General features: G+C 29.7%; 1 protein-coding gene across 1 annotated transcript; it reads right to left on the reverse strand.

Annotated features, from left to right (window-relative positions):
• Nucleotides 1-17,674: 17,674 nt before the first annotated feature.
• Nucleotides 17,675-19,221, reverse strand: LOC149056133 (uncharacterized). The gene is made up of 4 exons (XM_089227108.1): nt 18,677-19,221; nt 18,335-18,618; nt 17,828-18,236; nt 17,675-17,762 (listed from the first exon to the last, which is right to left on the reverse strand). The coding sequence occupies exons 1-4, from the start codon at nt 18,928-18,930 to the stop codon at nt 17,675-17,677; spliced, it is 1,035 nt and encodes a 344-aa protein (XP_089083234.1). The 5' UTR covers nt 18,931-19,221.
• Nucleotides 19,222-22,004: the final 2,783 nt, after the last annotated feature.

Here is a 22,004-nt window from a genome sequence, read left to right on the forward strand (position 1 = left end):
CGTATTATAATATTATTATATTACCTATTGTATAAGTGTGTAAATTTGATGCATTTAATCTCGAGGTAAAATATAATAATTTTGTGATCTGTACCCTGATTTCTATTCATACACTGTCAACAGATGTAAATTAAACAGATTTATTGAAATTTTTGAGGGCTTAATTGATAGCCCTCCCCTCTATATTCATATAATGCTTCTAAAACAATGCTATCTATTAAATTTTTTAAAGACATATTATATATTTATATTCACATAGTAGTAAATCATAATTATTTTAAATTGTTTAGTTTTTAGTTGTTAAATATTTATTCTGTATTCATGTTGGCCAACTAAATTATCTCTGCAGTTTAGCACTTAGCACCGTCTTATTCGAAATTTAAAATAACATTTATTTGGTATTAAAAATTGTGCGCTCCACAGCCAAAATTACATTTTATACAACCATCCCCCCTCCCCTATACATTTACCGCAATCACAACAACCTTCGAAATTTTATCGTATTTTAATACTTTATTACAGCACTATTTAATGCTTATATTACTGGTATCATATTAGGTACCTATACCTATAGCAAATATATAAATAATTACAACAACCATAATATTTTATGTGATCGATCTAAGACGGTATAATATCATAATAGTATTAGATAAACTATACAGAGTTCAGTGTAATTTAAAAACTGCATGGCTCTATAAATAAATAACTTTAAAAAAAAAGATAAAAATGGCGGCCGTCACCATTGCTAACGCCCGGAAACAGTTTTCGAGAGAGCCAACAAGGTCAACGAGTACGCGAGCGTTTGCAAAGTTCAGGGCTGGTTGTAGAACGGCGAAGGCGAATTTAATGTCGATCGACCCGCCTGTTTCGCCAAATATGTAGCACCGCCACCAATCACCATTTAAAGTAAATAATCTTTAAACAAACAATTTTCAAAATAAAATCTTCCACGAAAATAATTCCGCTAATGGTCGACGGCGAATAGCGGTCAGTGGCGAGAAGAGAGTGGATTTGATGTTTGCTTTATTAATTTGTTTATTTTTTTTTTTTACCAACCAGTCATCAGCTAAAGAGACGACATGTGTACTTTCTTTCTGAGATTGGCGCCGGAGACGGAGAAAATAAAATTATACTTATATTATTCAATATAATGTATTTTACAATATAAAAGTACACACACACGCCTAGTACACGCACCTTCACGTGAATAATATATTATTATGAGTGTCGTAGTATGTACAATAGTATTGCGTAATTATTTTCGTCGCATATAAAACCGATTAATTTTAAACAATTTTAAACGTCGTCGGTGGGTGTCATTTCTATTTTCGGTCACTATGATCTTTATAATTAAACAAAAAGAAAGGATTTGCGAACGCGTTCGCGACCTCAAACGGCCCTTTGTCAACGACGATGCTACGATGACGTTCAAGGATGTCCGTTGTTTTATAGAGTTTTGTTTTATTTTTACAACTACAGCAGTTGTACTACCGACCGTGGTGATCGCCATCGCTGATCGCTGTCACTTGTTTCAGTTGTTTCTATCTATTAAATAGACTGGTGTATCAGATTAACCAACGTGTGGTGAGGTTTCAAAATAAAAATAAATATCGCATATTAAAATATTATTTTCATACGCGTAATCGTCAACGACACTATAATACTAAACCATAAATATTATACTATATTATGTACATATTATGCACATAATATATATTATAACTTAAAACATTCAGAGTTCCGACTGCGGACTGAATGTGTATGTGTTTAGATTTTCATATGTAAGTAGTGTTTTTGTGTGATGGCCGAATAAAAACGTGTTTGGACGCGTTCCAGTCGGGACTTGAGCCAAACTATCGTATTATTGGTCTTATTATAGGGTCTAAGCTTGAGTTTGTATACACGTGAGTGTGTGTGACGTGTGTTCGCGAGCGTGTGTACCTACACCTATAATAGCACAATGGTTTTCTTCTATTAAGGCTTAAGCATATTTACTGAAGGGTTACAAAATACTTAAGTATACGATTTACCGTTTACGCGTGTCATTACCAAACAGCTGTAGAGTTATAATTATCTGGCTATAATATTCATTATCAACTTATCACATAATTGAAAATGTTAAGATAAAATATTGCATATGAATAAGGATATAATAATTTAGGTGTAGTGTAATTTCTAATCAATCATCACTGCAGTATGGAAATCATTCAGTTCAGAATGATATTAGTGATATTACATTACTTACAACTGTTGTGTAGAGTTATTTAACCAAATATTTTAAAAACTACTATGATTAATTACAAAAAACTGGAAGTCGTCTATATATATGTATAAAATGTCAACAATTTTGACTGTAAATAAAAAAAACTGTAATTGTATATTTAATTTTAAATCTATGTTATTATTGTACTTATTTTCATTTTAAATCATCGGGCTGTATACAAAACTCAGTGTATACTTTTCGTGTTTACTCCTTCCCTCTATCGGGTAATGTTACATTTATTACATCGGTACTTTATAGCTTTATTGTTTTAAATTGTATATTGTAAAACAATAGTCAATATACTCGTATAGGCATTTGTTTCACAATGTCAACATTTTAAAATGACTTATTAATCGCTGTCAATGCTTACTGCTTATAGATATATTTATATATTTTACTAACTTTTATGTGCTTAAATTATTATTAATATACCTACTTCGAATGAAAAATCACGGTGACTGAATCATTGTTGTTTAAGCTATATATAAGTGGAATGAATCGGTTTATTTAAAATGTAATCGACTTGAGTTCAGGAAGGAAATAATAATATTTGAAATATACAATCATACTCGTAAAATTAATTTCGTTGGCATGGGAAGGTTATTTTTACTAAGCTCTAATATATTTATATCACGCACATTTATTTATCAATATATTTTACAAATATTTATTCTCACAGGGAATAATAATATATTAATCACTAATCCGTACTATGCATATTGTGGTTAATAATCAATACACCAAAATACCTACATAAATACCTTGAAATTATTTGATTTTTGACAATCACCTTCATGATTTAAGGACTATACAATATACACTAAATGTTAGTTAAAATACCAGGGATTTTATCAAAATGCTTTATTCATTATTTGGAGTAAAAATATATTATTTTTGTATTTTACTTCATAAGTTCATAATGATAATTGTGATTAAATAAATTGCCTTTAGTAATTAGTATTATTATTATTTTAGCATATAAACATTTTTAAATTTTAAATTTAATCCGAAAATTGAATGTACAATGTTCTAAATAAAATAAATAAATAAATATTTTATGAAAATTAAATGGGTATTTTAGCTGTATAGTAGATTTTTAAATTTAACATTATTTATATATATATATTTATGTATATTTTTTTATTGATCCTAAGCCCAGCTACTGTGGCCATTAGTTTATAAGGGGAACGGTTGGTTTGGAACACCTATTGTATGTGTGCTGTTTGGCAAGGATTTTGTTGCTAAAACTCCAGCCACCCAACTGGGAGCTAGTAGGTCAGCACCTATTTAGCCAAATAAATCCTTCTGATTGTAATTTGTAGAGTATTTAGGAATAATGGAATAAAAAAGGAACAATAGAGTGGATTGGGCATGGAGGGATACGAAATTTTATAAATATAAGGAGCGATGAGGCATTGGAAACGCTGATGTTTATTTTTTATAATTTATTCACAGTTCTTCAAGTTTTTAATAAATGTAGGTAATTCTAAAATAATTAAAATAAATTAATATTTAAATATATATTGCGCCGTTACAACACAATTAATATAGTTTCATAATAGTTAAATTGCATGACAATTTACTTATAAATATTTATAATAACATTGAAAAAATATCAAATCTTATTATAGTTATTTCTTATATTTTTATACTATAGGTATACTTAAGTAGTTAAGTGTATACTAGCTACTTATATATTTTATACGCACTTATACAGTTATACTTAATGTGCTCCAAAGTTTGAACACTTGATAGATAATAAAATGGAAGTAAATATATAGTTTTGTATTGTTTTATCTTGTTTACTACTTGTATATCACTATGTATACCTACTCATAAATGAAACCGTATTGGTTTGTAATATTTATTACCTAATTAATAAAATATTCTTAAAACGTATTTGTGCTGATTAAATAGCGTTAAACTAGGAAGTATTATTATTTTCATTGTATGTTGACGACTTAATTGTTTTTCTAATTCGTCAAAGTTTACGTATCTTAAATACAGCATTATGAGTTGAACTGTTTACAGATAGGTAAAAACCATTATGTTATCATTCGTTATAAATTATAATATTAAATCGTTGAATAGATAAAGGCTACTTGCAATGCCGTGAATCTCCTAATATACTTCTTAACCCTAAAGAAAACAGATATGAACTATATATATATTATAGAATGTATATTTCATATTTGGAACTGATCCTTCGTGTAATTCTTTCTAATTTCTATATTAAAATTTTTTTGTTTTACTGCCCACATAATAGGTACTCCTCACATAGCCCATAGTCTTGCAATATTTTTTATTACAAGAAACACTCTTAAACAATAGATGCGTTTTAGATTCTGAACGAAGTGATGAATGTATTGATATTACAATGATTTGTGTGGTTTTTTTTTGTGTGTCTATGTACAGCATAACTAGTCGAAATAATGCTTCGATTTCAAACTTTGGGGGTGGTTTCCGATGTAAAAGTAAATATCCTTGGTGCATTATAGAGGTCAAACATTTTCCAACAGTTTTCAAAAAAATCGAGAAAAACAAAAAAAAAAAAGCGGGAAAGTGGGTATCGCTCTGCTGCACATTAGGTAGTGAGGTGGACCTGTGACTAGGGTAGGTTAGATTTGAATGCAATGATAGGTATCATTGTATACGAAAAACGATTTTGAACGGAGATGATTTGTCAGTCTAGGATATATTATATTTAAATATAGCCATATACCTATTCTATTTTGAAACAAATATATTATTTTTCAATTAGGACGCATTTTGAATAAGGCTTGGTTAATCAATTTTTCCAAAAACATCACATGTAGTTATCATAATTCATAATACCTTATATTAATAGGCATTAATTGAACAAGACATGTCACATTTTTGGAGCACCAACTGTTTCTCATGTTATTCATTCAAACCATTATTACTATACGAAGATAGAAAATTACCAATCATTGAGTTTCATTATAATTTGTTTTTTCTCTTAGTTATTACCATACTAACTTGTATAGTTGAGAATGTCATCATGAAACTATTTAAATTGCACAGGTGTACATTTAAATATGTTATTCGATTACGTATACTCAATAAAATACTTTTAAATTATTACTGTCCCCTTTTCATAGAAATCAAATTCAAAAATTGACTAATTTCAACTGAAACCAAAAATCAATGTTATATAATAATAATATTATTTTATTTTTTTATTATCATTACTTGCAATTTATGTGCATCTTATTTAAAACCATGGTAAGCTAAAAAAATAGGAATTTGAAACTATAGAAATGTGTAAAAACAAAAATTATTGACAATTTTCTCGTCGTGTATTAATATTAATATACTTAGTATATATATATAAACTTATGCCACGGCAAACTAGTTTATTTTAACCGCATGAGCAAATCAATCGATCTATGATGATGTTTATGACGTGATCATTATGCGAACGATCATATTTTAGACTTCCGGGTATCAAACAAATGAAACGTAAATAATAATCCGAATAATCATATAAACACACACGCGCGCGCACGTATCGTCTAACAATATATTGTGCGGTACAGACAAGGCGACTATGTTGTTTTCAATTATACATTATTCTAATATTGTGTGCCTCCCTCATATGTCATTGTGTTCTTTATTTAGATCCCAATATCTAGTAGTATAGAACTGATGAAAAACAAAAAACCTTAACAAAACAAAAATGGAAATATAATAATATTATTAATAATAATAAATGACAATCAGCTATCGGATCGTCTTCATTCGGCCGTCGTGTCGTTGTATCGTATAAGCATTTTTAATAATACATAATATAGTGAACTTATTATACCTATAAAGAAAATAATAATAATACAAGTAATTTAGTAATGTGAAACAAAAACATAGAGCACTGCCGTCGTCGATCCGTTCCAAAAAAAAACCTTGGCAGTAATTATTTTTGACCTTGCGCGTTAAAAAATCCGCGCACGTGATCCGATTTCCGCGTTCGGGCCACATGCTGATCGGGAAGCAGATCGCACAGCGTTTGATGATGTTTTTGGCCAATTTCGTGCCGCCTACTTTCGCCCCTTCCTTGTATAGTGTACTGCAACCATATTCGTCGCCGTAGCATTACTAATATTATCAAAACCAGAATATTATATTTAAGTATATTTTATAAAATTTTTTTTTCACAAATTTTTATTCAAAAACTTTTGAGTTCGCTAGTGTTCCGCTAGATATTATGGGGGTAAGAAAGTATTAAAAATAATATTGAAATTAAAAATATTATGTCGTCTCTAATCTACTGTACCTATTACCAAATACACCGGCACCAATCATCATGCCTGTTCCTGTACTTACTCAATTTCAATTTCAATAATGTTCTGTTTGAATTGTTATTCTCTTTTTCAGTAATCGAAACACTATATTTAGTGATTCATAAAATTATACAATATTTCTGAGAATCTCGATATCAACTTAAGATTATTATTGAAGTTCTTAAATTATTGAATTAATCAATTTTTAGTTTAACATTTTTCAACATACCTACATTTTAAAATCAAATATTCACAAGTTGAGTTCAGAACTATTATGCTTGTAATAAATGAAAAATAAAATATCTAAAAATATGATACATTAGGTACTAATGTACTAGCTATTTTATTTTAAAGATTAAATAAGAGATTAAAAATTAAATTATCGGACAATTTATTATACCACTGTTAAATGGAATATGAATTAAAAACGTTTTTATCACTTATAAATTTAATTCATTTCTGCATAATTTCCGTTTATTTTATGTTTGTTCTTAATTGAAAACAACATTATTCAGAATTTAGTAAAATATTTCGGTAAATCATACTGATACAAATTGAATTTTTTTACGAACTACAATAATTAATTAGATATAGTCTATATTTTATAATTGTAAAATTATTCAAAGTGCTTATTTAAAATATTATTTTATTATCGTAATTTTTAATTATCAATTTTTTTCCTTATATATAATTGCCCTTTGTGACATTATAAAATGTCAAACCTTGAACATTATTTCCTTAGGGCCTTTGCTTAAAATTCCCCTAGTCCTTACGACAACAACTTGAGTATTAATAATATATTTAATCTTGCCAAGGTTGAACTATTATTTTAGAGAAATCGCTGTAAGTAAAACGAGTATATTTTAAGAATGTTCTTACTAATATCAATGACCTTCGTCAAAAAGGAAGTAAATTGTAATATGTTCATTTGAGATAGGTTAAAATTTAGATTATAATACACATCACATTATTTAATTTATTTAAGGTACCATTTAAGAAACTGTTCCCTGATAAAAACCTGTAGGTATTACGAGTTTAATTTCAAACATATAATAAATCCAATATGTTAAATAAGTAGGGTGTACCTATAAACGTAGGTACTATTATAGCGCAAACGCCAAATGAGTAACAACTAATGCCCACATTATTAAAAATTGTGTTTTACAGATATTGCGATATTTTAATATTATCGCTGTTACAATATAACAAACAAATAAATACTTAATCAAAAACTTTCTCTAAGATCAAAATTTCTGAACGTAAAAAAGATCACTTTTAAATAGTTTCTATAAACCAACATGTTTCCGCGTCTGAATCACACTGCAAGTTTAATGTACCTATAGTAAACTATGTAAGCTTCTATATACTCGTATAGGTAGGTACACATTAGTAAAAAAAGTTAAATTTGTGGCAATATGACATTAAACTATATGATTTACCAGTATGTAAATCATTTATTATTGTACGCATATAAATTAACAGTATTGGTAGAGAAGTTGTTGTTTGGCATGTACTAAAAATTGAAAAAAATACTTAAGCAACACTTAAGATGATAGGCACTCCGCCTGTTCGCTTATACTTATCTAAAAAGCCAGTGTGCGGAAATGTTAATCGTTAATAGCAATTTCCCCCCTTTTTGTTTTGTTTAATCTCTCTTTTCAAGTTTTATTAAATCAAAATCAATTCCAGTGAATTACATAATGACGATACGCGCGATACTACCGGAATAACCGGTTGGAGAAACAGCAGATATTTTCTTGATGACCGTGAAAACCGATGACAAAAACAACTAAATATTATTTTCTGTGATGTTAATTCTAATTTTCGTATTTTCTCGATTTTCACCCAATTCATAGCAATTGCAAAACTGTTGTTATGTCTTATTACAACTTTTATTCTGTGGTACATATATCTACCTAATTGGTGAATGGTGACGGTCTAATTGCTCCGCAACCCGGGATTGTTATCGCACGTGGCGCGTTGTATTATGTTAATTATATTTACGGTGTGATTTTGAAATGATTTCGTTGATCGCGTTGTTTAGGTATTTTACTACTGATGATATTTTTTTTTTGGTTGCGACGTCCGAAATCTACACTGAGTTATACCATGTATGTATTATAGTAGCTAGCAAGATAATGCAGTACTGCTGCATATTATACATTAATTCTGGAGTTTATTGGTTTTGAGGGTTATTCTTCAAAGAAGAGGTGATTGATTCAAATTTAAAAATTGTGTTATTACTGCCATGTGTGTGAACATCGCGGAACAGTCCAACTACAGTCGTGTGAGGTTCTGTGGTATACAACGATAATTTCCTCTGGTAAGGTATACGCCCTTGTGCGTGTTTTAATTTTACCATAAAATTGTTGCGAATGTGTGCTGTGTACACACTCATTTACACTCATAATCGCACTCAAACATATGTTAGCGAATGACGCGACGATGTCTATTGCCAAGGTCAAGGCGATCCGGTCTACACATGATAACCTGCGTGTGCGTTTTTCTTTCCGTATACATACGCATGCGAGCCTAACGTGCTGCGATGTTGGTCCGTCCACGAGCTTTTCCTGATATAATATACTATTATACTCTTAGCTCTCGTACAAACACGTGAAATCACGTGTGGGGGCATAATTAAGCATGCGCGTCTTGTATGTATAATATTTTGTTACATGCGTATTATACCATTTATACGTAATATATATATATATATATATGTATATATAAGTGACGACGATGATACTATTTCGGTATAGGTACTCCGGAAGTCATAATATTATAAAAGTTCCTCTTAAATATGTCGTTATTGTTATGCCATATGGGTGAAAATTATTGCACCTGTTAGCCAGGATCGTCATCAATATCAGTCGGAACTCGGAAGTTTTATCCTCGTCCGTCGTGGCCATACATTTACTGAGACACGGCAGCGAAGAAAAAATCGTATTTATCTGTAGTAGTTAACACAATAAAATCGGATTTTTGGAAGTGCGAACGTTTATACTAATATTTTAATCGAAAACAACTAGTTACTGCAGTCTATAATACATAGTGTAATTTGTGTTCAGTGTTGTGGGATGGTAAGCCGGATAAGGCGAACGTCATCCCCTACGTTTTTAGTTTTAATTTTTCACCTCTCCAATTTTATATTTTCACATTTTTATAACTAACACCGACATAATACATGGTGATTCCCAAGGAAATAGAGAATATGGTGTAGAGATCTAGTGATCTGAAAAAGAGTCCTGAAAAAAATACATTTAAATTAAAAATAATATTTAAGAGGATGGGACATGTAGAATACCTATTTAAAAAATTTAGCTTTTTGCCTTAATTCGTTTTGGCTTATCCAACCACTGAGTTAAATTACAGTAATCGACGGGGGTTGCATGACCTTTTTAAGAGGTGCTCATGTGTTGTGTAACGACGACTACCAATACATACTGCAGATGACTTAAGTGATACATATCCTACATATGTAATATATATATATATATATAGGTAGTCCTATATATGTCAGACAGTACAAAACATTAAAATTCATCGCCGGTCGGACTTCGGATTTATCCTTTGTCCATAAACATGAAAAACGTACGAGACGAAATCAACATAAACGCAATTTACATGCATACGAGATGGCCGCCAGATAAGAAAATAATATTATTATTGTATTCGGTTCGTAACACGTATAATGGTATAGATTTACTTATATATATTATATATACATAAACAAGACGCAAACCATCAAAAAGTACCAGTAGGTTAACGCACTTGTATTGATAATGACGATAATATATAACCGTATAGGTACTATCAGAAGGTGGCAGTATAGAACGATAACTGTTGAACTTTCATATTTAATCGTCATTATTCCCACGTAATACATCTACGTTTAAACGATGCAGCGTTATCTATCTGGCGTGTTTAATTATGTTAAATGTATAAACATATGTAATATTATATATATATATTTAAATGTATATATTAAAACATAGTAAGAAAAAGTGCCTTTTACGAATAAAAGAAAAACTATAATATTTAATATCAATTCCAATGAGAGAAACGTCAGAAACGTAAGACAAAACCGAAAACTGTGTGATAATGGACCAGAGATATAAATTTCATATTTTAACTGACTCTTTGAGAGTTCTTAAAAAAGAAAAATATTGAAATTTTTGATTTTTAAGTTGTTTATACATGAAACAATATTTTTTTTTAACTCATTCAAACGGTATTATCAAAATATACACATAAAGTGATACTCACCTTATCTGGTACAATATAATTCAATGATACTTTCAATTCTTATATAAATATTAATTAGTAAACACTTAGTTGCTGTACTATAAACTATAATTTTACCGAATTGTATAATATGTAATTATTTATTAATAAAATAATATTATTATACTTCAATAAGTAGATATTATCTAATATCTAAAGTAGTATGCCCCCTAAGTATATAAGACTCATCACTTTCTTTATTTATAACATATATTACAGTCAATACAAATTAATTAAACTGCTTAGTGCTTACTATAGCCTAACCGCATTTGAAATTATATTTTTGGTACCTATTAAAAAGTGTTCATTTCAACCGACTTTGAAAATATCAACAACACCAACATTTTTGATACGGATTAATATTTAATTGTATATGCCATATATTTTACGGGTCATCGAGTAAAAACACTAAAAACCGTTTGGATTGTGTAACTCCTTCGCAGATAAATATTATGTTTATACATATATTTTGGGTACATGAATATTATGGTAACGGAGAAAACCGTTCTGCGACTAATGCAAATCGCTGTAATGATTCGGGAAAGAAATAACGATAAAATGTCAACTAATGGTTATTATATAAGAGCGGGTCACAGCACGAATTATTATTAACTTATTCGAAACTCAATCCGTTGTTTAGTAATGTTGTGTTTTACGTTTTTTTTTTAAAAAACCAAAGGTAGAAATGACAAAAATTGAACACCATTGCTACTTCGCCGGCACGTACTCACGTCACCACACAATATACACGGCAGCGCATTATATACCTAGTGCGCATCACGTTCAGCTGGTATGAATTGGTGTTATTTTAATTTTTCACGACCACTCAACATGTGTTATCAACATCTCTATAAATTTAAGTATTTAATTTTTTGACGATTTTGTGAACCATCCGAAATTTCATTTAATAAATTAAAGTATATGTATGTATGCGATGATGAGAATTGCGGGGAATTCTCATCGGGAATATCGAGTACCGAATATTCAGCCACCTGTTTTGGGGTCCACTTGCAATACTTAATATTGTTTGGTGTTGGTTTGGGTCAGTCCCTAAAATATCCAAATTTTCGTACTACACACATAGTTCCAATCAGTCAAATTTAAATTATACATAGTGCCTATCAATTAATGATAATATGTATTTACAATATATAATTTTATTTAAATAAAGTAGTACCTCAAATAAACAAATTTAAAGGTTCTTTAAAAAAGATATTTGTGAAATAGAATTTTTGTTGAAAAAAAATTTTTTTTTGTATATAAACCGTTTTAAGTGTCCAAAATGCATAAAATAATACATAATATTAGTAAATAAATAAAAATAAATTTAAATTACCTATATTAAGTATGTAAATTATAGTTTTTTTTTTATTCTTTGTGGTCGAAGAACTTTCTGATATCCTGAATAAATATTGTTATATTAAAATTTTATAGAATATTATTGTAAAGGTTATTATTATAACACACTTTTAAATTTTGTACTACACATTGAATTTTTCGTAATACACAAAATTTTAGGGACTGGTTTGGGTGATAGAGATCACGATTACAGCAGATAAAAACCGATTACGTTACATCAATATTGTAAAATGGTATGAGTGAATTACATTTGAAACGATAGGTATTGTCGTGTAGCAGTGTGCAATATGCCCGGAACGCAGAAAAAACGAATTTTGTGTTAAAACCGTTATGTACTAAACAACGGGAATATTACACCGACAATTTTTCATATCCCTCCCAACATTTCATTTAGGGACACCAAAAAAAGAACATTCAGAACATTTTTACAAAGTTATTGTTTGAATAAAGATTAATCGAAAGTAAAATGTTCAATAAAAATTCTTTACAAATCTTGTTAAAATATGGTATTAACACTTTAACAAATCAAGCAACACAGTATGTGTCAACAAATAAAAATAAATTTATGGTAAATTTGAAGTTCAACAAAATGCATTGACGATTTTAATAATTGGCCAAATAACGTTGATATAAAATATGATGATAATAGTGTTCAAAGATTGGTAAAATGATTTAGTTAGTTTAAATATGTACTATTTGAGGAATCGAAAATTTAAAGGCACAAAAGATTTTTTTAAAGTAGCATTTAAAATAAACAATTTTTAGCCAACATTAAATTTATATACCTAAGAACTGTTATAATTCTATAACTAAGATACTGTCAAATCATCATCCAAACGTGAACAATAAATTAATAACTCAATGAAAAATGTATTAGTTGTTGGACTAACAACTCCACTTGACTTTTTATGTCGGACGCATATGATTTGGTTGAAAATGGCAAAATAGAAGTGCAAATTAAATACCGGATTCCATACGAATTAATCAAAGATTTTTTCATCAATTCAAACATTTATGGACATAGAGTAAATTTATGTGTATAGCCCTATACCTAAATAAATTTTAGATTCTGAACGAAGTGATTTTACATCTATTTTACAATGATGTGTGTTTTTTTTTTGTGTGTGTCTGTGTGCAGCATAACTAGTCGAAATAATGTTTCAATTTCAAACATTGGGGGTGGTTTCTGATGTAAAAGTGAATATCCTTGGTGTATTATAGAGGTCAAAAGTTAACAGTTAAAAAAAAAATCGAGAAAAACAGGAATTTTTACGCAAAACCAGTTTTCGACCAAATCGATTTTTTTATATGGTTGTAATTCAAAAACTAATCACTGTAAATATTTGAAATTTTCAGCAAATATTTATGTGAGTGTTATCTATATACAGTTAAATTTTCAAAATGTTTTGACTTTTTTTGAGATATTTATAGACAACTGAAATTTTCAATTTTTCTGAAAATTTTTTTTTGAAGTATCGATAACATTTTTTTGGCCCTATCAAAATACTTGAAAATTTAATACAAAGTTTCTCATAAGTTATTCTTATAGTGATTAAAAAATTATAAGAATACATAGGCACAATTTTTTTTTATAAGCGTTTATAATTCAAATTGTTACGAAATCTGTCAAAAATGCGAAAATTCGCGAGTAATTTTGAAGTTGAAAAATCATAAAATTGTTCGTGTTTATAACTAAGGATTAAAAATACAACACTAAGTTTTCCATAAGTTTTCCTTCAAGTAGCTATTGAGAAAACTCGAAGCATCGTTATAGGAAAAATGTTTTGAGCATTTGAGTTTTAAATTTTTATGAAATCACGTATAATGATAACGATAACGATAACAATTTATCCTCAAACTAGGTATATGTATATTGTATATCTATGATAATTCCTTTTTTACACATCTTTTTTTCTTTACATCCCATTAAAATTGTTTTCCAATTCAAGCGCTGGACATTATCGAAGTTAGGTTAAATACATTATTAATAAGCTGTAATTTATAATATATGCATGCATTGACCTTTTGAGGTCGGTGTAAATCTTTTTATCATTTAGTTTGTTATTTATTTAATATTGTGTTATTTTATTATTACTCACTATTCCAAAATATCGTATACACCGTTATATGTCACATATATGCAAGATATGCACGAGATACTGGTTCTGATAAACTTAGAAATTGTTAAATGCGATCGATATTACACTTCGATATAATTGTCTGAGGGAGAACATAATATCTTCACGAAACGAATAAACAATTATAATATTATCTCATTTATATGCGTACGTGCTACGTGATTACTTTCTCATCGAAATAATGACTAAATGATCATTTACATAATATTATGTTCCAAATAACGAACTTGTTTATATGGTTTATCATTCCGTAGTCCTTGAGCACTTCTGATCACACAAAATATAATAATTTTATGTGGTCTATTTACAAATCCGTTTTAATGAGTAATATAGATAATATTATACGTGTTATAATCTAATTGAAAGAAAATATTCTGAAATGGTTAAAGCCCGCGTATTTTATAAATTTTTTTTTGCATTTAAAAAACTGAAAGATGTGACATGATATTGCTATAGGTGTACATTGTCCATAATATGTATATCGTTGTGGTAGGGTTTCTATAAATTATTATGATCATTGATCATTTGATCATCTATATTGTGAGTGTTGGACGTGATCTAAATAAGTAAACAATACTTTTACAGTTTTACCTTTAAATTCACACCTATACTTTCCAAGATCTAAAATCCGTCATTGACAACCACATTTTAACTCAATGGCAGATCTTTTGGCCAACACTCCACACCAAGCTAAATAAAATAAAATTCACAGTCTCCCTATGGCCATTCTTCTCATTACCAAGACGCCAGGAAGTAATTTTTAACAGATTACGGATAGGTCACACATGGGTGACTCATTAACACCTTATGAACAGATCTGAACCTGACCAATGTCAAACTTGCGGTGAAACTTCCACGGTTGAACATCTAAAATGCCACTGCCGTAAATTCACCGACATCAGAGCTAAGCTCAATATAGAAGACAACCTGGAAGAAGCTCTAAGTCCACAGCCAATCAACATAGAACATTTAATTAATTATTTAAAACTAACTAAACTAAACCAACTAATTTAATCTAGATATATTTCAATCTTTTTTTTTTATACTATTATTATTGTTATGTATATATTATTGTTAATGCTTCATATACTTGTGTAAAAAAATATTAATGTTTAAAGCCAATAACCTTTGTTGTTGAGGCTCAATTAAAATTTAAAAAAAAAAGTTTTACCTTTGTTAACTAATTTTAATAATTAAAATATTATATATGCATATGTGTACGATGAGTGGTGTCGTCGTCGCAAGTCATCTGGCCAGCAGTCAAATTGGTTGGCGGGTGTAGCCTCGTGGATATCTATATAATGAGACTCTATACAGTATAGTTATATAATAACAACCTCGATGATTTAATGTGAAATAAATACCTAATGGCTATTGACTAATGAAATAATAAATAATAAACATATGAATATTATTATATCGCTACGTCCTGCACAAATATATTACAAGATTCGAACATATATATTATTTTTCTATAAAGAAAAGTATGTAGGTAGGTAGTTTATTGTAAATTGAAAGGAAACATTTCACCCCTTCTCGTTTACTCAACCGACATTGAAAAGTTTTTTTAAACAAAATTAATTCTCATAGGTTCCTGTAGCGTATACTGTAAAAAAATATATCTAAAAATATATACACTGTTCTTGTGATAGAAATTTTAATTTTAATTTAAGAAGAAGTTAGGTACAATTTTAGTTATTTTTTTTGTTATTTAAAAATATTATTCATGAGTATATACTTTTATAAAACCTATAAAGTTTATTTTTATATTTTTATATTTTATACACACAATATTTTTGTAAAATATTAATACAACTTACGGTGTTACTAATAATACTTTTCAATTTTTTATATAATTTTTTGAACTTTGACCACATGGTTTTCTCTGAAAAGTCTGAATAATCATTCTTTAACCAGCATTATGGTCCAGCATATTATAGTCAATAATTTTTTGGGTTTCAAAATGTTGAAAGTATATTTCTTTTCGTCAGTGAGTTTCTAGCTGCGCTCTCTTCCCTTTTTTTATTTATTAAACTAGTTGATTTTTGTATACTGCATAGTTTTTTTTTTTTTAACTTTTACCAGCTATCCGGAGATTGAAAGGCTCTAAGACCTCAAACTAAATGTAATTTCTCAAAGTGCTGCGTTATATAAGTTGTAAATTTGAATTAAAAAGTAAATAAAATGGCCATAATTTGATTGTTTCATCGTAATCAACGTGAAAAAAACTTGCACATATTTTTTTTAAATCATTTTTTTACGTATCTTCTAGTGTAAAAACTGGAAATCACCCTGCTGTTTCATCAAGTAACTTGTCAACAAGTCTTTGAGTATGTTGTTGATTATATTGACTTAATATTATATTGAATTTAATGATAAATCATTTCATACGAAAAACATAATTTACTAGGTGGGTCGTAGCTATATACTATATAATAGTACGAACAAGGACAAATGGACGCGGCCGTTTGGATGCAGCCATTTGGACGTGAGGTCATTTAGACGCGGCCGTTTGAGCGCGGGTACATTTGGACGCGAAAAAAAACATAAATTATAATATATTTATTTTATTCGTAATTTTATATTAGGGTATACATATAATACAATTAAAAATCTAAAACAGTTATTAAAAATACAAATTACAATACAATTAAAAATGTGATAATTACTAAGTTACTGTACAGAAATATTTTGGGCTATCCCTCTCAAAAATAACAAAATTCCACTCTATTCATAATTTTGAACGATTTTTAAAATCCTCTTATCAACATCAATATATTTTTTTTATTTTTAGGTGGACTATTTCCAGCTTCTAATTGACTATAATAAAAGTCTCTACCTGACTGCAGTACTTTTTGAAGAAACGTTATAAAAGACCATAAACTTGGATGGTTAACGCCCGTCTCCATGTTTAGTCTTCGATTAGCAGCTTCGGCGTGATTGTTGGTTCTGTTTTTTCCATTCAAAACTCTGTTATACATGTTCCAAATATTAGGTGGAAATAAAGGTAATCGACGACCTCTTCGATTTCTATTAATTTGTCCCATATAATTATTTTCAAACCAATCTAGTAAGGGTTGTAATTCGGGCTGTCATATAGTATGCGGTCTACCGGTGAATTTACGAGTATAGTATGCGGTCTACCGGCGATTTACGAGTATAGTATGCGGTCTACCGCGAATAAATAAATTAAAAATATCATAATATTATAGTATAATTATTATAGTATAATTATTGTAGTAGTAATGTCTAGTAAAAAATTAATAATTAAAAATTTGTTGGTCAAAAAAATTGTTGTCAATGAATATAAATAAATATAATATAATACGTTATACAAAAACTTCCGCCATATCTCTTAAAAATGCATTAAATAAATCTGATTTATTTATTCCTCGCCACCATGTTTCCATGAGATACCTGCAATAATATGTATAATATAATATTGCATTAAATTTATTAAACATAACTTATAATAATTTTACCTTGGAAAGAGATCAGGACTTGTACCACACATATTTTTAACTACTTTTAAGCGTAATGGTCTCCATAAACTTTCGATCCTCTGAGTGTGAGCTTGTGTTAGTGGATCAACAAAATTTTCGCTGTGGTTAACTGTATTATGCGTAAAACCATATTGGGCGATCCCATTATACGCTGGCCATCCATCAGAGTGTATAATAGAACCCAATACAACCTCTCTTTTAATAATATCCTGCAGAGTTTGCTTGTCTCGCTTTTCGACAACAAAATATCGTGCCTCACTATCGTCGCATAATCCAAACACCCAAGGACCATCCATTCGTCTACCATAATTTCTTTTTCCATTTTCAAGAGGGTCGTCATTTTCGTCTTCGATGTTTTCACTCGGCAAATCTACAAGTCGATATCGACCTGTAACAACATAATGATGATTTATAATATTTTATAATATTAATATTCAATCTAAAATTGTATTTTATTATGTATTCAATTATATAATTATAAAATACCTTTATGATTTTTTCTGGATCCTCTTAACAAACATTCGTCGACTTGTATGATGACATCAGGTCCTCCAAATTTATTACGTTTTTCGAAAATTTTTAGTGGTATATCCCGACACAAATTCATCCAATCACATACGGTGTTGGACGATCTTCCAGTTAAGGACATGATTGTTTTATTGGATAAACCTTGAGTCCAGTAGAACACTAGTTCTAACTGTTGACTGAGGCTTAGTCCACTATTTAGACGACCATTGTTGTCAATATAAGTCCAAAAAGCATTATCTTTCCTATATAATAGTATAATTATTAGTAGTATAATTATTATTAATAAAATAATTTTCTCACCTTAAGCTTTGTGTTGTTTGACATCCCTTTCTCTTACAACGTAAAACTCTCCTTTCCTTACCTCTCTCCTTACGTAGGTATAAATTCATAGCACTTCCACACTTAATACATTCGGCATTTTCATTATTTGCCACAAGTTTTTTGCTAATTAAAAAATTTGTGGTTGATTCGTCACTACTAATTATTGAATAAAAATCTTTTGCCAACATATTGGGTGTATAAAATATAATATGGTGTCGCGCAATAAATGACATACTGAGCTATTGAGCCAATACTTTTACAAAATATTGAAGTATTGTTATCTGTGTATAATGTAATTAAGATAAAGTATATCTAAAAGATAGAAAAAGATTAAAGTGTATCTATTAAAAATAAAACCGGTAAAAACCGCAGGTAGACCGCATCCTACAGCGGCTGGTAGAACGCATTTGCCGGTAGACCGCATACTATATGACAGCCGTAATTCGTCTGGTAAGTATTCTGCCAAAGATTCGATTGCCCAATCAATATCATTAATTGGAATAAATGTCAATGCTAGAACCATTTTAACCAATATTGAAAAATCAGAATTATTTCGATAATTAGACACAATCCCTAAGTCACACAATTTTTTATAAACATTTTTGGAAAAATGATGAAGACAACCATAAATTTCAGTTCTAGGAAATTCAGTTTTTATTGATTTTAGAATTGCTTGCTCAAAATCACAAGATATTGAAGTCGGGTTTAATCCAGGCTTTAATTGGTTTAACATTTTAAATAAATTAGTGTATTAAAATAATTTATGTTTTTTTCGCGTCAAAATGTACCCGCGCTCAAACGGCCGCGTTTAAATGACCTCGCGTCCAAAATGCTGCGTCCAAATGGCCGCGTTCAAACGGCCGCGTCCATTTGTCCTAGATCGATAATAGTAATAGCTTTGAATAGTATTACTACTTTAATAGTTAATCATCTGTATTGTTTATAATCTTAACTCTTAAGTTATTCTAAACAAGTGATTAAACATGTGAATACTTTGCTCCTAATTATAAAAACATTTTTATTTTTTGTTTTATTTGATACTTTAATATAGACAATATAGTATTTTGGAATTAATGTGATGATTTTTTGTATACTTTGTTTTATTTAAAACATTTTTCATAGACTCCCCTCGTCACCTTGTCGATTTTTTGTTGTGTTCACTGTGTTCAGATATTGTATCATATGATAGTGTATAGTGTATACTGTGCATGACATCGAATACACATATCATACATTCATAACTGTAATACATCGTTCTCCGAGACAATGTAGTTACTTTTGACATGCGACTGTAGCCGAAGACCATAGATTTGGGTGGTTGCAGTGTTGTACGACGAGTTTTGGACTGTGTGTCTATGTGCAACCACTTTCTCCCGGTAAATGGAGTATCTTTACGATCAGTTGAAATGTAATTATTATGGATAATACTAAAACTTGTGCGGGATACCGGGAATTAGTGCTTTTTTCTCAGGAAACTGCAGTGGTGTACCTAATTTGCCTATATAATACGCCGGACAACACATTATGTCGTATTGGACGGCGAATACTGGCGGCTACTGTCTATTTCGGATTACCAACAAAATGTTAAGCACTACATATTGTAATGTAGTCACGAGTTTCAAGTTGCTCGATGAGACGAGGAGAAAAAAAGAAAATTCGATGCAAGTCGAATTCCACGAGTAAGAATAGGCTTAATTCTTATTCTAATTTGGTACCTTTTTTTTTTTTTTTTTAATAAAAACAACAATATATTTACAATCTGTATACATTTGATACAATAAGTTAATTTTATAATATTATTTACTAGGCACGTGGGCGTGATAGAAGGGGGCACCCAGTGACACTATTCAATAATAAATTTTGATTTCTGATTTTATTAATAAGTTTTTTTATGCTGATTATAAAAGTAAATCACGTGACCAGTTACGTTTAAGGCGGTGAGGAGGATTGTTGGGAATGGTGGCAGAGGAAAGATTAGAAATTAGAAGGTTAGAGTGATTGTGAGTGTGCGCGTGGAAATTCAAATAATATATACGAGTGAGAGTAGGAATGGTGCAAATTTTTAGGTCATTATGTAAGGAAAGATTACTAACATACCACGGAGCTTTGGTTATTAGCCTAAGATTAATTGATTGAAACGCTTAAAATATATTGACGTTGAATTTTTTGGCTGAGCCCCAAAGTTGGATACCATAAGCCATAGCTGGGCGAATAATTTGTTTGTAGATTAGCAATTTATTGGAGAGTGAGATTGTTGGAACTGAGAAGAGGTCTAAGTTTATGTAATTTGATATTTAATGATTTAATTTTAATTTTTATGTGTATCGCCCAGGTTAGCCTTTTATCGAGATGAACACCTAAATATTTGACCGAGTTTACCTTAGGAATTATTTTTTCGTCGAAAAGCACCTGAACAGAATTGTTTTTGTTCTATAATATGCTATTGTGTCGACTATTCTATGGATTTAGTGAATAGAAGAATGTTTATTTCTAAAACCAAATTGGGTGTTTGGAAGGATTTTTTTATCGAGGATTATTGGGTAGATTCTCTAAAGAATTATTTTTTCAAGGATTTTTGAAAAAGTGGGCAATAGGCTTATTATGGGTCTGAAAGAAGATGTAACGTCCGGAGGTTTTCCAGACTTGTGAATAAGTATTATAATTGAATGTTTCCAAGAATCAGGGAAATAGGATAGTCTGAGAATAGAGTTATAAAGCCGAGTTAGAAATAATATAGCTTTTTTGGGTAGGTGTTTAATGATTGAGTTGGTTATAAGATCTTGTCCTGGGGATTTCTTTGTGGGTAGATTTTTAATTCTATACTGGATTTCAGAGGGAGTGGTGTGTTTGGTTGGTAAGCACATGGGTGGGTATTGGATAATGCTGATTCAATGTGATTTACATGATCTAGAATGATGTCTTCAGAATTAGGCGAAAATCTGTTTTCGAGATCGGAGGCAAATAAGTTAGCTTTGTCGAGGTCTGATTTATAGCTAGTGAATTATCTGGGTTGCGTAATGAGGGTATTTTGTTTTTTTGTTTTGTTATGTTTTTTGTTGCTTTCCAGAGTGCGTTAGTGGAATTGTTTATAGAATTTAAATAGTATTGGTAATTATCTGTATTGTATTTTCGGAGAGCATTATTTAAAGAACATGCTAGATTGTTATAGGTTTTTTTTTGTCATTTTAGAGATGATATCTTTGACATATTGAGCGAGCTCGACGTTTTTCAACTAGGAGTTGAGATATATGATTAGGAAGTTGATTATACGATTTTTGGGGAGTTGGATTACCTGAGGATGAGTCAA

The sequence above is a fragment of the Diuraphis noxia genome, unplaced genomic scaffold, assembly GCF_037042655.1.
Source record: "Diuraphis noxia isolate RWA-SAM2 unplaced genomic scaffold, SU_Dnox_SAM2 contig0004, whole genome shotgun sequence".
Classification (NCBI taxonomy): Eukaryota; Metazoa; Arthropoda; class Insecta; order Hemiptera; family Aphididae; genus Diuraphis; species Diuraphis noxia.